The following is a 15,562-nucleotide window of genomic DNA, read 5'->3' as shown; positions in this document are numbered from 1 at the left end:
AGGGGTTGAAAGCCACTTTTCTTGAATAGATTATCTATAGATATACCCTCAAATAAGTCCAAAGCTTTCACCCAATGAACCACACTAATAGTGACGGTTTCAACGATGGTATCTCTACTTCTTTCCTTTTCACAGGAAATAATTTGATTCCTTTATTCCTGTTGAAAAAGTTGATTTTATTTTGTTAGGGTCTGTTTGGATGATCAAAGCGTTTTTACTTTTTCTGATTATTGTACTTTACTTATAGTAGGGGCACAAGGGTTATTTCCCTTCTTATTGTTTTCAACCTATATATTATAATGAAGTTGGCGCCGCCAACACTATTCCATTGCCTCTAATCCTTCTTTCTCCTCTTATTCCTCCTCTTCTCTTTTCTTCTCTTCTCTTCTTTAATCTTCAATCGGATTTACTATCAAGATGGTATCAGAGCGTGGCCATTGAATCTAGGTGATCAAGTGCCTTCTCCAAGCTGCTAAATCTAGGCGGAACAGAGGAGTAAATCGGGGTTGATAAAATCAGATCTGCAACTGGTACAGCCCTATTTCTTTCCTTTTTTTTATACCCTTGGTCGTGTGCCAAGAGGAAAACGAATGGTTCTGAACCACTGAATGTCGGCAGACCCTTGTGAGGTTTATACCTACGTTTGCTTTGGATCATGTGATCCTATAGCTGCGAAAGGTGGTTGTAGATCACGTATGACCTGTTTTCTCTGCATGTTGGCTTGATGTCATGTGTGTAAGGATCCCTCTTAGTGATTAATACTTGTAAACCTTCTGGAAAGCTAGTAGGCTGGGACTGTTACTCCGTATAGATCTGAAAATCAGATTTATCATATTGTTTTTTCCTAGAAATTGGTACTGGTCTTGTGCACAGATTAAGTCCAAAACTGAAGTGTGTGTCTGTGGACTGATCACTTATTGTGTGTGGAGCTTTTTGTCCTGATATAAGGAGGGATCCTAAGTTGAGGTTTTAGATCAAAAATTCTGTGTTGACCATGTCGTCTGAGAATTCTACTACTTCAGGGATTTATGGAAGTTATTTCGAATGCAGCTACAGTAACCCGAACCAGGAGAGAAGGAAGAAGAAGATGAAGAAGAAGAAAAGAGAAAGAGAGAACAGGAGGGTTTAGTCAAAACTAATTCATTCACTGTTCATCCGACCCCCTAATGTTTATTAGGTTCTAATAACTTTTACAAAGACTAAACTGCCCTTACTTAAGTGTGGGCAGAGTATCTCTAATAAAACTGCCACATAAGCAAGGTACTTAACAAACATGAGATGACTAAACTACCCCTATTCGGCTCACTTTAACACTCCCCCTCAAGCTGGAGTGTGTCATATAATCCCAGCTTGTTACATAGATAGTTCACTTTCCCTGAGCTTATAGCTTTTGTAAACAAATCTGCCCATTGATCATTCGAGCCCACATGTTCTGTGTTTATCTCTCCAGCAAGGACTTTCTCCCTCACAAAGTGGCAATCAACCTCTATGTGCTTTGTTCTCTCATGAAATACAGAATTGGATGAGATATGGAGTGCAGCTTGGTTGTCACAATACAGTCTCATAGGTTTATCCATGTGAAACCCAATTTCTTGTAGAAGATTCCTCAACCACACTAACTCACAGGTAGTATGTGCCATGGCCCTATACTCAGCTTCAGCACTACTTCTGGCCACAACTGTCTGCTTTTTACTCTTCCACGTCACAAGATTTCCTCCAAGGAATGTGCAATAGCCTGTAGTAGATCTTTTATCATTCACTGAGCCTGCCCAGTCTGCATCTGTATACCCCACTACTTCAAGTTTTCCTCCTGGTTTATACAATAGTTCACGGCCTGGAGCTCCTTTCAGATACCTTACAATTCTAAGAACTACATCCCAATGAGGTATACGAGGGTTTTGCATGAATTGACTCACCACACTGACTGCAAAGGATATGTCAGGTCTCGTGATAGTCAGATAGTTCAGCTTCCCCACTAATCGTCTATACCTTCTAGGATCTTCAAATACTTCTCCTATATCACTGCTCAACTTAACATTTGGTTCCATAGGGGTCTCAGCTGGTTTTGCACCTAACAGTCATGTTTCTTCCAATAGATCAAGAACATATTTTCTTTGGCATAGATTTACACCTTGTTTTGACCTGACAACTTCTATTCCCAAGAAATACTTTAATGTTCCAAGATTTTTTGTTTGGAAATGATTTTGCAGAAATACCTTTAGGTTGTCAATCCCCAATTTATCACTGCCAGTAATGACAATATCATCCACATAGACCACTAATAGGATCTTCCCAGCTTCTGAGTCATAGCTGAACACTGAGTGATCAACCTGGCATTGCTTCATTCCAAAACTCTTCACCACTTCACTGAACTTCCCGAACCAAGCACGCGGCGATTGTTTCAACCCATAAATTGCCTTCTTCAATCTGCATACCTTACCATCCTCCCCCTGAGCAACAAACCCAGGTGATTGCTCCATATATACCTCCTCCACAAGATCACCATGGAGGAAGGCATTCTTTATATCAAGCTGAAACAGAGGAAGGCATTCTCCTTTAACCCTATTTTATTAAGATCTAAAATTTAATGATGACAAGAATGCCCTTAAGTGGGCGGCCAGCTTGGCAGTTACATAAAGAAAATAAACAAGAATAAATAACAGGCCCATTAAGTGTGGCTCATCAACATAAAATAAAAGATATAACAAGAGATGCTATTAGGGCCCATTTGGCCCAGTCTCTTTACAGGGCACAACCACACACACAATTCTCTCAAACAGCTCATGGTTATCTCTCTTTCCATCTATGACAAAAAAACAATTACAATTTACAGCACAGTAAATATTCTTTTGTTAGTTACATTGTGTTTTCTGGTACAAAATTACATAGTTAATAGTTTAAAATTCAAAATTGATATAAAAAAAAGTAATTTTATAACCAAAAATGCCTTATCTTACCTTTCTCTCAAAAATTAAGAAAATGAATGTTGAAGCATAACAAGAAAGTCAAGCCACAGAATATATATTATGGAGAAAGCATATGATTTGTTGGAATGGAATTTCTTGATTGAGGTGATGAGAAATTGTGGATGTGGTGATAAATTTTTAAGGCAATATGGTGATAGATGGTGCAAATGGGCAAGGAGATGTTTGAAATCATGTCACTATTCCATGTTGGTTAATGGGGTGGTGAAGGATTTCTTTTTAGGCAAGTAGAGGCCAAAGGAAAGGGATCCTTTATCCCTGTTCGTCTTTAATCTAGTGGTGGATGTCTCTAGCAGACTCATTTCCAAGGCAGACAAGGAAGGGGAGATTAGGGGTTGCAAGATTGGTGGCAATAATATTGTAGTCACACACCTTCAATTTGTGGACGATGTCATAATCTTTTGTGAAGGGAGTGAACAAGGGATGTTAGGGCATTTGAAGAGTTAGGTGAAGAAATTTGAAGTTGTATTGAATCTCAAAGTTAATTTTGAAAAGAGTTGCACTGCAAGGATTAATTTAGAGGATAGAGAAGTAGAGGCTATTGCGAAGAGGCTTAAGTGTTCCATATCTAGTTAGCCTTTGGCCTATTTGGAGCTTCCTTTAGGAGCAAATCCCAAGGAGAGTAATTTCTGGTTTCCAATTTTACAAAGGTATGCAAAAACACTAGTAGTGTAGAAGAAGAATTACATTTCTTTGGGTGGGAGAAATACTTTGATTAGACCAACTCTAGCAAACCTGCCATTATATTATTTGCCAGTGTTCAGTATTCCACAGAAGGAGGCTAGGAAGATTGAGAAGGTAATGAGAGATTTCCTAGAGCAACCAAGGGAGGAGAAAGATCACCTATTGAGATGATAGTGACTAAAGACCTAAAGGAGGGAGGCTTGGGTCTAGGTAATGTAAACAAAAATAACGCAGCTTTGTTAGGTAAGTGAGCTTGGGCCACAGTTGCACACACTTCAGTTAGAAAAACCAGAGCCACTACAATTTGGGTAGTTCCCCCAAAAGGATTTTTTAAACTGAATTTTGACAGAAGCTGCCAAGGTAACCCAAGACCATCTGGCATTGGAGGAGTATTGAGGAATGGGAATGGCAACAACATATCCTTATTCTCAGGCCCGATAGGGATAGGGGACTCTACAAGAGCTGAGATATTGGCTGCAATACAGGTAATTCAGATTGCTAATCAACTAGGAGTGGAGAACCTATTGATTGAAGGGGCTAAGGTGATTGTGGGCTGGCTGTCAAATCCAGACTCAGTTGTTCGGAGTTATAGGGATCTCATCAAAAAAGTTAAATGTTTAACAAGGCACATAACATGTAGATATCAGTGGGTGGGTAGGGAGGAAAATGCCTTGGCTGATCATCTTTCTAAACAGAGGTCTACTAGGACCATTTATTCTGGGCAGCATTGCAATTTTATTTCTGATTTCTTGTAATGTTTAGGGGAAGCTGCATCTCGTGCCTCTCCAAGGGATTCTTGTAAAATCTTATTCATTTGTTTAATGAAATCATTTTCAATTATCAAAAAAAAATGAGTTTGGAGGTGGCCTTTGGAGAGGGACAGATTGTGGCATGAGGTTATTGCTAGCATTCATGGCAAGATAAACTCTGGCTGGGATGTAGGAGTGTATTGATGGGCTACCTTGGCCTCACCGTGGAATGCTATTCATGGGTTTCTTCACCAGTTTCTCCAGGTTCATCAGGTATGATGTGTGTTCCAAGGAGGTTGTAAAGTTTTGGGGAGATCTTTGGGTTGGCGTTTCAACTCTTAAGGATTTGTTCCCTTCCCTTTACTCAGTTTCTTTCTACAAAAATGAGTGTGTCTCGGATTTTATTGTTCCTCCTATCCTTCCTTTGAATCACAATTGGGATTTTGGTTTCCAAAAAGGGTTGAGGGATTCTGAAATGGTAGAGTTGAATGAGTTATTGCAACTTCTTGAATCTGTTTGCTTGGGTCCTACCAAACTGGATAGACGTATCTGGGCTCCTCGTCCTAACATCTTTTTTCTTGTGCTTCGCTTTTCAAGTCTCTTTGTTTGTCTTCTCCTCCTCAGCCTTTACCTACTCAGGAGAGTGTGGTGTCAGCCCATTCCTACCAAAAATTGGAACCTTTTGTTAGGAGGTGTACCATGGGAAGATCAACACTATGGACATGCTACAAAAAAGAAGATCGTTCCTATGCTTATCCCCAAATTGGTAAACACTATGTAAATCCAGTGAAAAAAATTGTTAACACTTACTAATAACTTACCCCTTTGCTACAGATATATGGGATTGGCTTTTCTCTTTGTTTGGTTGCAGTTGGTCATTGCCAACAGAGGTAGATAAGCTTTTCTTTCAATCTTTGTTTGGCCTAAAAGGAGGGGAAGGATTTTGTGGGAACGTGCTAGAGCAGCAATAATATGCACTCTCTAGGAAGAAAGAAATAACAGAATTTTCTTAGGAAAGGAGAGATGCATAGAAGTGGTAAGAGAATGCATATCAGTAAGGGTGATACATTGGCTTAGGACCTTGGATTCTTTTTCGTCTTGGTCCTTTGACAATAGTTGGAGAAATTGGGGCGTAGTGGCCAGAAGCTCATCCAAAAAAGGAAAAAAAAAAAGATGTTATGGAACCCCCCAGTTGCAGACATCATTAAACTAAATTTTGATGGGAGCAGTCAAGGCAACCCGGGCCATTCAGGCACAGGGGATGCTGAGAAATAAAGAAGGGATTATCATTACACTTTTTTCTGGTCTTGTAGTAGTTGGGGACTCCATCAAGGTGAAACTGCTTGCAGCTAGAGAGGCCTACTAATTGCAAATGAGATGGGCCTAACAAATGTGGAGATTGAAGGAGATCCAAAACTGGTGATAGGCTGAAGGATCCATGGTCTATAATATGGTGTTCTAGGGATGAGATGAAAAAGTTTAAATGGATAATCAGAAACATGAACTTGAAAATCTCTTGGGTTAGGAGAACAAGTAATGCTACGGCAAATGGATTAGCTAAACAAGGGGTTAATAGAGACAGTTTGTATTGGGCTCAGTTGTAATTATTTTGTTTCTATCTTTCCTAAAGTTTGTGTGAGAGGTAACATCTCATGCCTCTCTGTGTGATGCTTGTAATGTGTATTCTCTTTGATATTTAATAAATACTTTGTTTACTTATCAAAAAAAAAAAGAAATATATATTATGAATTTTGGGATTTGCTAAATAAAATGAGGCCCCAATAGTAGAGATGACTCAAAAATGTCTACAATAGATATTACCTTCTTTTCAACTGAAATTTTATTATCAAAAAATTGTGCTGCCTCTTGTCTGCGCCTCTCAGATTTTGATCTTTCCAACTTGAGCCGACTTGAAGTTGGCTCTGGTTTATCATTTGGTGCCTCCCCAGGCAAAGTATTTGCTCTCTTCAAATTCTTGTCAACAACCTCTGGATACAGAAGATTTGAAGATAGCATAAAATGTTTGATGACTTCTAGTATAAGCAAGTTATCCGGAAACGAATAATACCCATGCATTCCTAACAAGCAACATTTCATTCAGCCTACTTGTACAACTACAAAACACACACATTCTATATAAAATTTTCACTTCATCCACCTATCAAAAAGAAAACATCCACAAGATGCCCTAAAGAGCATGTAATCTTGGGCAGACAGAAAACAAATACATGAACTGTAAAGCAAAATGAAGATAGCTTCAAAAAACACAAGAAACAAAGCATAATAAGATTAGTGGATTCTTACCACTTAAAAATAAAATGTGAGTGTTGCCACGTGTGAATGTTTATGTTCTTTTTAATGTGCAAGGGTATTTTTGTCCCTACACTATTTCTTATGATGTAATGCCCGTCACCCTAATATAAATAAACATTGGGGCACTCATTCTCTTGTCTACTCTTTCTCCTTCTTCTCTTCTGCTTCTCCTCTGATTCCCTAATCAACCAAATGGTATCAGAGCAGGAATACTGATCAGATTCAGACATTCTCCTCTCTTGCAGCATCAAATATTCCTTCAATCCTTCTTTGATTTGTTTCGGGCGACAGTACAGCTTCGACTGATCTGAATTCTGAAGTTTCTTTTCTTCTACTTTTTCTATTTTCCTTGGTCATCGCACTAAGGGTTTTTTTCTGGTCTCCGGCTGCTCATGATGCTTGAAAGGGTGAAAAAAAAAGTTAAAATTTGGGATTTGAGGCCAAAAAAGGGGGGGTTTGGCAAAAAATGGTTGGGCAAGGCACCTTCGGCTCCTTGGGACGCATTGATCTCGAAATGTTACCCCAAATTGATATTAAGATCACCCCAATCAAACAACCGAGCACAAAGTTATGGCATCTAAAAGTTTGCATATACATTTAGTGTGCAACCCGTGACCCCGTGATCAGGTCGAATAGGTTAATGGTTTAACCGAGTCAAACAGTTCTTACCAAGTCAACAGTTTTTTACCAAGTCAACGGTGGGTTGAAAGCATCAGTTGTCACAATTGCCAGCAAGTATTATATGGTGTTCTAAGGTAGTTGCAATAGTGTTTTAAAAGCGCAAGGGGCAATTTGTGCCTAAGGCACAAGGCAAACAAAAAAATGCAAAATAAAATTATAAAATAAAAATATTAAACATTAGATTAAATATAAACATAAATTTTAAAACAAATGTTAAAAAATACTATTATCTAAAATTAAAATGCATAAGCATAACATGTAAAACATATTCAAATGAAAATTTAAAAATAAATCAAACATATAAAACATATTCAAGCATGTAAAACCCCCAATCTCTTTTTTTTTCCAATTACATTACTTCAAATAGCTAATGTGATGTAAAACATTCTGCACTCTTGATTCTATGAGCTGCCTTTGTACCAAGCCCCTTAAGGCAAACCCAAACAAGTCCATGTTACGCTCTTAAATTCTTAATCCCTACACACAAAAAGAAAATGATTTTATAATTTTAATTTCCATTTAAGAAGATGATTTATTACGATGAATGAATGAACAAATACTCATTGTAAATGAGTGTATTCTAGAAATGGAGAGATTTGGTGGAAAAGGACATTGTGCAAAGTGGATTTGGAAAAAGTATATGGCTTCATGGATTGGGCTTTATTGGATTATGTGAGATTGGTTTTGGGGACAAGTGGAGAAACTGGATAAGAGGATGCCTGCATTCATGCCACTATTCTATTGTTACTAATGGATTGGTTAAGGACTTTTCCCCACTAAATGAGGACTACTGGTAATGCCATCTTCTATCTCCTTTTCTGTTTATCGTAATACCCTATGTCCTTAGCAAACTGATCACTTGGTAGTGTAAATTTCCTTTTAGTCTCATGCTAGTAGAGAAGGAACTGTTCAGTAAGCAATACTGACGTTTTATATAAATAATCATAGGCGACCCTTTGATGGTTATGCAAACTTCTCACATTTCCGCACAGGATACTCACTGAATCCATCTTTAATCTATATTTCAGATAAGCTGACAACATTCCGGGTATCATTTTAATGCCGAAGTACTAAAAGAAAATCCCCTTGCAATTTAATAAGCCCACGTTAATTACTTGAGACATTTTCGAACAAGCGCTGCATAATTGCATTGCCACCAAAATCCAGTCACTCCTACCGAGCAAATACTCTAACTTTTCCAAATATAAATAAACAGTGCAGACACTATTTAGTATTTACTGGTCATCAAGCAGCCTTATGAGTTATGTCATGTCATGGTAAACTCAAACAAGAATCAAGACCAATTCAACGTTCGCTAGCTCTAAAGTCCAAAATCGAATTATAAGACCGTCAACACTCAACCTAATTAACTAAACCGACGACTACACTCCCAAAGTCCAGCAATTAATGAAAATGGCAATAACTAATAATAAAGAAACACTAAAAGAGAACTACTCCCCATCATTCATAACACATAGAAACAAAACCCACCAACCTGAAGAGCTGTCCCTGTTTGATTCAGAACTTCCCGCGGCCTCTCCGCTTCCCAATTCACGACCACTGCCACCTTCTCCCACAATCTCCGTGCCCAAAGTAACAGAGTCCTCACCGGAACTATCATCAGAACTCCGGTGATGCTCCCCCGGCTCTGCCATCGCCGACCACCGCCGATTAGCTGGTGCAGTCACTGTACTTCAGATCCAGATCTAAGGAACCTCCCAGAAAGACGTTAGGCAGACGGATTGAAAGAAGCAAAGCACAGATTCTCCTCCTTTCCCTCTTTGTCAGTAAAAAACAAACAGAAACTAAAACCCTAGAAGTTAGAATTTTAAAAAACAAAAGGAAAGAAAAAGAAAAGGAAACTGTTTCACATGGCAAATTGTTTGAACTCGAATCCAAATAGAGTAGGTTGCTCCGTTGCTGGAGAGTGGAGAGTGGCGAGTCTAGAGACCAGAGAGAGAGAGTTCTTGGGCTGATTTTGATTTTTGAGGATTCCAGTGCGACGGTTGACAGGTGGTCCTCACGTAGGCACGTTCTTTCTGTAACGAAAGAGAGCGTACCGAAATTTTTAAAAAAAGTGCGAATAAGGTGCGTGGGCTTACCGCAATCTTTTCCCGGTATCAAATCTCTGGCCGTTAAAATCATGAAGTGGGGCCCAAGCACCCAGTAGGTCGAGACTTGAGTCTAAAAACCGTCTATAGTTCACGTTGGCGCTGACGACTGGAGTGGGTCGGTTGCCTTCATCCTCACGAAGACACGAGGGACATTAGTGACGTGGCAGATGTTGGTTGGTTCAATTCTAACTTTCAACGAGATAGACAGACTGAATCAAACGGCTAATAATTATTTTATTAAGTGACAACTGTAATAATTCAATCGCAATCATAAGTGATGACGATAGTGAGCATTTATGTAAGGTGAATTTGCTGTTATGTTGGCGGCCTTCCGAACATCCCAGCAATAAAAGCGCTTCACACAGTCTATCTGGAATAGCAATAAAAAAGCGCATCACGAGATCTTTCTCTCCAGGGAGCTCGCGAGACCGGATCTGCTTCCCACACCTGGCGCTCACAGGCGCGTACATCCTATCATGCATTGGAAATATCTTCTTCACGTAAGATGTTCCGAATACACAATGGATGTATATGTGAGGCGCCCATTTGTGAGGAGCAGATCCCATCACGGAATTCGAGCACGCCACCTTCTCATTTCAAACTCACACACATTAGTCTCGACTCAAAAAACTTGTGAAATCTGAATGAGTTCAAATTTGTGCCCCACCCAGTTTTTCCCCACAAACGCCCCACACCTTCACCATCCGCCACCTGTCCCTCCACACGAGAGAAGCTAAACAGCGCGTGCGGGGCTAACGGAACGTCCGTTATCCCTCAAAACACATTTACTCGTTCAAACCCTTCATTCGACAGCTCCCGCCTGACCCTGACTGCTTCTCCCTCGCCAGAGCATCTTCTCCTTCTCCGGCATCGGCACCTACAACGACAATCGCGGTACTCTCCGGTTCATCTTTTCACCTTATTTTTTATTTGTTCTTTTTTTCCTGATATTTTCGTTTTCCAGATATCAGAGAAACCGGCGGCAGAGTCATCTTCTCCTTCTTCGGCACCAGCACCTACAGGCAACCGACGGTACTCTCCATCCCACCTTTCACCTCATTGTTTATTTTTTCTTCTTTTTTTCTGTTGTTTTCGTTTTTCAGATATCAGAGAAATCGGTCTCCTTCTCCGGCACCGGCACCAAGATTCCCAGTACGAAACCAACCCCCTTTAAAGAGGGAAAATGTCGAAGGTGATCTGGGAGACGATGGGTTGGAGCCCTGAAATAGTCGGGGGCTTTTTGTTGTCACCGTAGTCTTGCATTGGAGCTTGGGACTGTTGTCGTATGAATATGGTGGTGGCACAGTAGACGCTGCGGTCGTTCGGCACCGCAAGCTGGGGCTTGAAACTGGTTCTGATTGCAAGCGCGGCGTTGAGGGATTGCTACCGCCAGACAGAAAAAGGTATAACTTTGTACAGCTTCTGGGACTGGGGCTGGGGCTGGTAGTGCGGGCTTGTTGCTGCTTGTCTGCAACTGTGTTTTCTGTGTCTCGAGGGATGGAAGTACAGAAGGCTCTCCGCCAACCATGCCCATTTTGAGAGGTAGAGGCCAAAGAAAGAAACAACGACTGGAGGGGAGATGGTGCTATTCTTCTTCCTCTGTAATGTTTGTGTATGCCGCCCTCTGTTTTGGGGGATTTGTAATTGTAAAGAACAGCTTTGTTGTATTAGCACTGCAGTTGCAGAGGCAAAAGGGTAGGATTGGGTAGAGCCAGAGGAACATAGATGGATAGAGAATGGAGACAAGAAGGGGATGATTGAAGAGATTGCAGCCTTGCAGTTGCAGTGTGACGTTTATCTTCTTCTTCTTGCTTGCTTGCTTCTGATGTTTTGCGCGGTGTTTTTTCTTCTTTCTTTGCTAATGCTCCCTAAAAGGATCACTGCAGCAGAAGCCTTCCCCGTTCTACCAAAAATATTTAAAAGATGGATGGCATGGAAGCCTGCATTCATGTATGTTGATGATGCACGATCCGGTCGGTCCTATCTGTCGGTAACCTTGCCTCTGACGGAGCGGGAGATGTCTGAAACAGGGAGGAAACAAGAGATCCCCGGGGAAGGAACCCGGTGGGAATGCTCCGATGCTCAAGTTAGCACTCTTGAAAAAGCAAAGAAGATGAGAGATTCTGAGACTAGAAGACGCAAAAGTATCACTTACCTTTACTCTGGGGGAAGAGGGTCTTTTATAACCACCCTGGTGCACTCACTCCCAAGCCTCTGCCAGATCAGGTGTAACCGCCTCTGCGGGGGGCAGGCATAACCGCCACTGTCTTCTTTGTCAGGGCCGTCTTTGCAACGACTAAGATGGCGGTAGCAGGTGGCCGTTGGAGTGCGGTTGTCATGTGTCAGATCCCTGATTAGTCAGGCGCGCCGCCTCAGAGTACGGACTTCTTTGTCAGGTACAGTCATTCAGTCATGCGACCTGGAGCCGAGGTGCTAGAGTGGTGCACGAGGTGGTCTTGAGTTCGGATAGGAGTGTGGCCCGAACTGACCCGAGGTGTCGGAGTGTGGTCCGGACTAACCCGAGGTGCCGGAGTGTGGCTTGGACTAACCCGAGGTGTAACTGGAAAGTTACACCCGTCCATCCTCGTGGATTTTCACGAGCATTTCTCTTCCAAAGATTGAATCTAATTTACCGAAGCGGGCCTTCCAATGGAATCCAATTTAGTGGAGTTCCAGAAATGAAGTTAACGACATAGCAAGTTTTTGACTTCACATTCAATGAGGAAGGGGCTTATTACAGATATATAGTTAAGAAAAGTTCGGTGTTTTCAAAGTTGATGGATGTGAGTGTTTGGGTTGTGGTTGAGCAGGCACGGACACCACGTGGCAGCCTCCATGGCCATTTTATCTCTTCAGCTACGTTGGTACCGCGCAGGACTGATGAGTGCGACCAAGAAGTAGAGTCATGTACAGACAAGAAAGATAACTCCACTAGGGAAGAAGATTTGTCCCGAAAACCTTAGCGAGTAACCTCATTCCGATAACCCTAGAAGCCTCATCCGAATTGGACATGGGTTTTTGGCTATAAATAGGTAACCTTCACTCAAGTTAAGGGACATTTGGATCTTCAGACTTTTATCTTGTCTCTCCTGCTCAAACGAGCATTATTATCATCTACTCAGCTCGGCTACTTACCTTTCATTCCATTGACTTGAGCGTCAGAGTGTCTACTCGGGGAACAACTCCTTGGGCCTCTAATCTTTTTCTTGATTTCAAATCTTGGTGCGCGGCTTCTTCCTTCCACCTCGGTTTCACCAGTTGTCAGGATTATCTAACTGCGATCTTGGTTCGAGACACCTCGGATCAGACAACATTAGATTGACGTTGTCTATGGGAAATGCACAAAAAGCCATTTCCCAAATCCCTTTCCGCGCAATCAAGAAAACCATGCCAAGAAATGCATCTGACCGCTCTGGAGCCTGATCCCCATCTCGAGGATCTCGTTCTCGTCATAGCTCTCCACCTCAGAGCCCCAACAACAAGCCATGGTCGATAATGCATAGTTCTAGGCGATGCAACAAAAGGTCGACCAAATTTGCGGTGATGGAGACACTGGGACAGCAAGCCCCCCAGGTTGTTCACCCTACCGCACAAATGCTTACTACGGTCGATCCTCGCACGAAGGACCCCAAAAAGCACTACCCAGACAAGCAAAAGGTTCGGTCCGACCAAGAAAGATAGCAATCATCAAGAAGACTAGACTCTCCGGTCCGGTCTTGCGCACGCGATGTTCACGGCAACTCACACCATTCCACCCGAGTTCTAGCAAAAGAATGGCTCAGCCAGCGTCTGCCACAACCGCCGATCTCAATAGCCGAGTCTAGTTCGATCCGAGATCGACCTAGAATACCAAAGGGAGAAAGGTCCTTAGGCGCAGTCCCATTCGACAAAGATGCCGAGATCAAGGAATTGAGAAGTACGGTGGAGCCTCGGACCTCAATGACCACGTCGAAGGGTTCAGGGCAGTGATGATGTTGTACAGCTCTTCTAAAGGATTGAAGTGTAAGGCCTTCGTCGCCACCCTCCACGAAATTGCCAAGACCTGGTACGCCTCCCTTCATTCGCGGTCCATATCTTCTTGGAAACAGCTGAAGACCCAATTATTGGTGCAATTCACGACCAACCAAAGACATTAGAAGACCTCGGCTAGTCTCATGCAAGTGGGGCAAAGGAAGGGGAAAACTCTAAGAGAATACTTGGCGAGGTTTAACGCCGAGGCCCTACAAGTTCAAGTTATTGACCAGTCTGTAGCGGTGACAATCATTATGAGTGGCTTGCGATCCTCTGCATTCAACATCTCTTTACAGGAGAACCCTCCTCCCAACCTAACGGTGCTCATAAAGCATGCACAAAAGTACATGAACGTCGAGGAAGCCCAAGCACTGTAGAGGAACGAGGAAGAGTAGCAAGACCTAAAGAGAAGAGACCATGACAAGCGCAGGTTGGACTGAGAGAGCAAAAGACAAAACTGACGATCTGATCAAAGACCGATGACCTCGCCTCCAACGTACAGGAACTTCACTCCTCTGAACACACCTCAGTCCAAAATACTAATGCAGATCCACGGCCGTAGCTTCGTCAGATGGCTCGTAAAGATGAAGTCAAAGAATAACAAAAGAAGTCAAGACAAATATTGCGACTTCCATCGAGACCACGACCATGAGACGGAGAGCTACCACGACCTGCACTACCACCTCGAAGACCTAGTCAGGTGCGGATACCTTGGTGGGTTCATGGACATTAAAGAGCATAAGCCGAAGGAAGCACGTCGGCCTGACGTAACTCCAGCCCGAGCTCCCCTAGTGGGAGTCGTTGCGGTCATCTCAGGCGGAATGGCTTCTGGGGGAAAGTAGCTCTGCCCACAAGGCATATCCATGGTTACACCAGATCAAAGACAGGGAGTAGAAAAAGCAACAGCAAGATGATCCAATCACCTTCACTGAATATGATCTCAGAGGGGTCCAGACCCCAGATGACGATGCCCTTGTGATAACCGCTGAAGTAGCTAACTTTGAAGTCCGATGCATCTTGGTGGACATAGGAAGCTCGACCGACATCCTCTTTGAAGAAGCCTATGAACAACTCGGCATCAGCAGGGATCGTCTCACTCCAGTCAACACTCTTCTAATGGGCTTCTCCAGAGACTACCGTAGGGGAATATCACCCTATCGTTGCTGATAGGGGACGGAGACATCAGCACCACAGCAATGGTCAACTTCATTGTCGTTCGAGTCCTCTCTCCCTACAACTCCATCCTCAGTCGACCGACCTTGAATGCTCTACGGACTTCGGTTTCCATGTACCACTTAGCCATGAAGTTCTCGACCCCATACAGAGTGGGTGTGGCCTACAAGAACCAAAGGACTGCAAGGTAATGGTACCTGACGGCCTATAGAGGAAGGCCCCACATCATCGAGACACTCAGAACAGAGAACATGGACTTAAGAGACGAGCAATGGACACAACGCGGCCAGCTTGTAGAAAACCTCATCTAAGTGTGACTCTCTGATAAAGACCCCAAGAGGATGGTCTAGGTTGGATCCCTCTTAGGAGACTGTCTTTGGGATGACATAGTGCAGCTATTGAAGGACAATGCCAATGTATTCGCGTGATCGACAGCAGATATGCCAAGAATTGACCTCAAGGTCATCACCCACCACCTAAATGCCGACCCGCGCTACCAACCTATCAGGCAAAAGAAGATGAGCTTTGCCTCAGAACGGTGACAGGTGATCAATGAGGAAGTCCAAAAACTGTTCGGTACCGTTTTATCTGAGAAGTGACCTACCTGCACTGCCTGGCAAACGTGGTAATGGTCAATAAGTCAAATAGAAAGTGGAGGATCTGCATTGACTTCACCAACCTGAACAGGGCCAATCCTAAAGATAGCTTCCCCCTGCCGAGGATCGACAAGCTCGTCGACGCAACGACAGGGTATGAACAGATGCAAAGCGGCTCCCGAGCCGCACAGGGGTGTTGGGCCCCTCCTCGGACATGATCTCTACCTCAACTTCGTCGACCTCAGTCCCCCAGACTG

General features: G+C 42.8%; 1 protein-coding gene and 1 long non-coding RNA gene across 4 annotated transcripts in view; one reads left to right on the top strand and one right to left on the bottom strand.

Annotated features, from left to right (window-relative positions):
• Positions 1-9,476, bottom strand: part of LOC104587908 (sterol 3-beta-glucosyltransferase UGT80A2-like) — an 87,202-nt gene extending 77,726 nt beyond the window's left edge. Inside the window, exons 1-3 of one of the 3 annotated variants that reach the window (XM_088894747.1) lie at positions 8,907-9,327; positions 6,239-6,405; positions 4,949-5,079 (exon numbers count right to left, since the gene is read on the bottom strand). In XM_088894747.1, the coding sequence (XP_088750873.1) occupies positions 4,949-4,987 (39 nt within the window). In that variant the 5' untranslated portion in view covers positions 4,988-5,079; positions 6,239-6,405; positions 8,907-9,327. Of the gene's footprint in view, positions 1-4,948; positions 5,080-6,238; positions 6,406-8,906 lie in introns of all 3 variants that reach the window. The other 2 variants (XM_010245686.3, XM_010245685.3) reach the window with 2 other exon arrangements.
• Positions 9,477-10,291: 815 nt separating this feature from the next.
• LOC148804003 (uncharacterized) lies at positions 10,292-11,291 on the top strand. The gene is made up of 2 exons (XR_016080419.1): positions 10,292-10,419; positions 10,490-11,291. It is a non-coding gene; the product is annotated as an uncharacterized LOC148804003 (long non-coding RNA).
• The last annotated feature ends 4,271 nt before the right edge of the window (positions 11,292-15,562 follow it).

This window comes from Nelumbo nucifera, chromosome 1, assembly GCF_055504915.1.
Source record: "Nelumbo nucifera cultivar China Antique chromosome 1, China Antique-T2T, whole genome shotgun sequence".
Classification (NCBI taxonomy): Eukaryota; Viridiplantae; Streptophyta; class Magnoliopsida; order Proteales; family Nelumbonaceae; genus Nelumbo; species Nelumbo nucifera.
The sequence above is the reverse complement of the archived record's forward strand: the minus strand, read 5'-3'. Positions and strand labels throughout refer to the sequence as shown.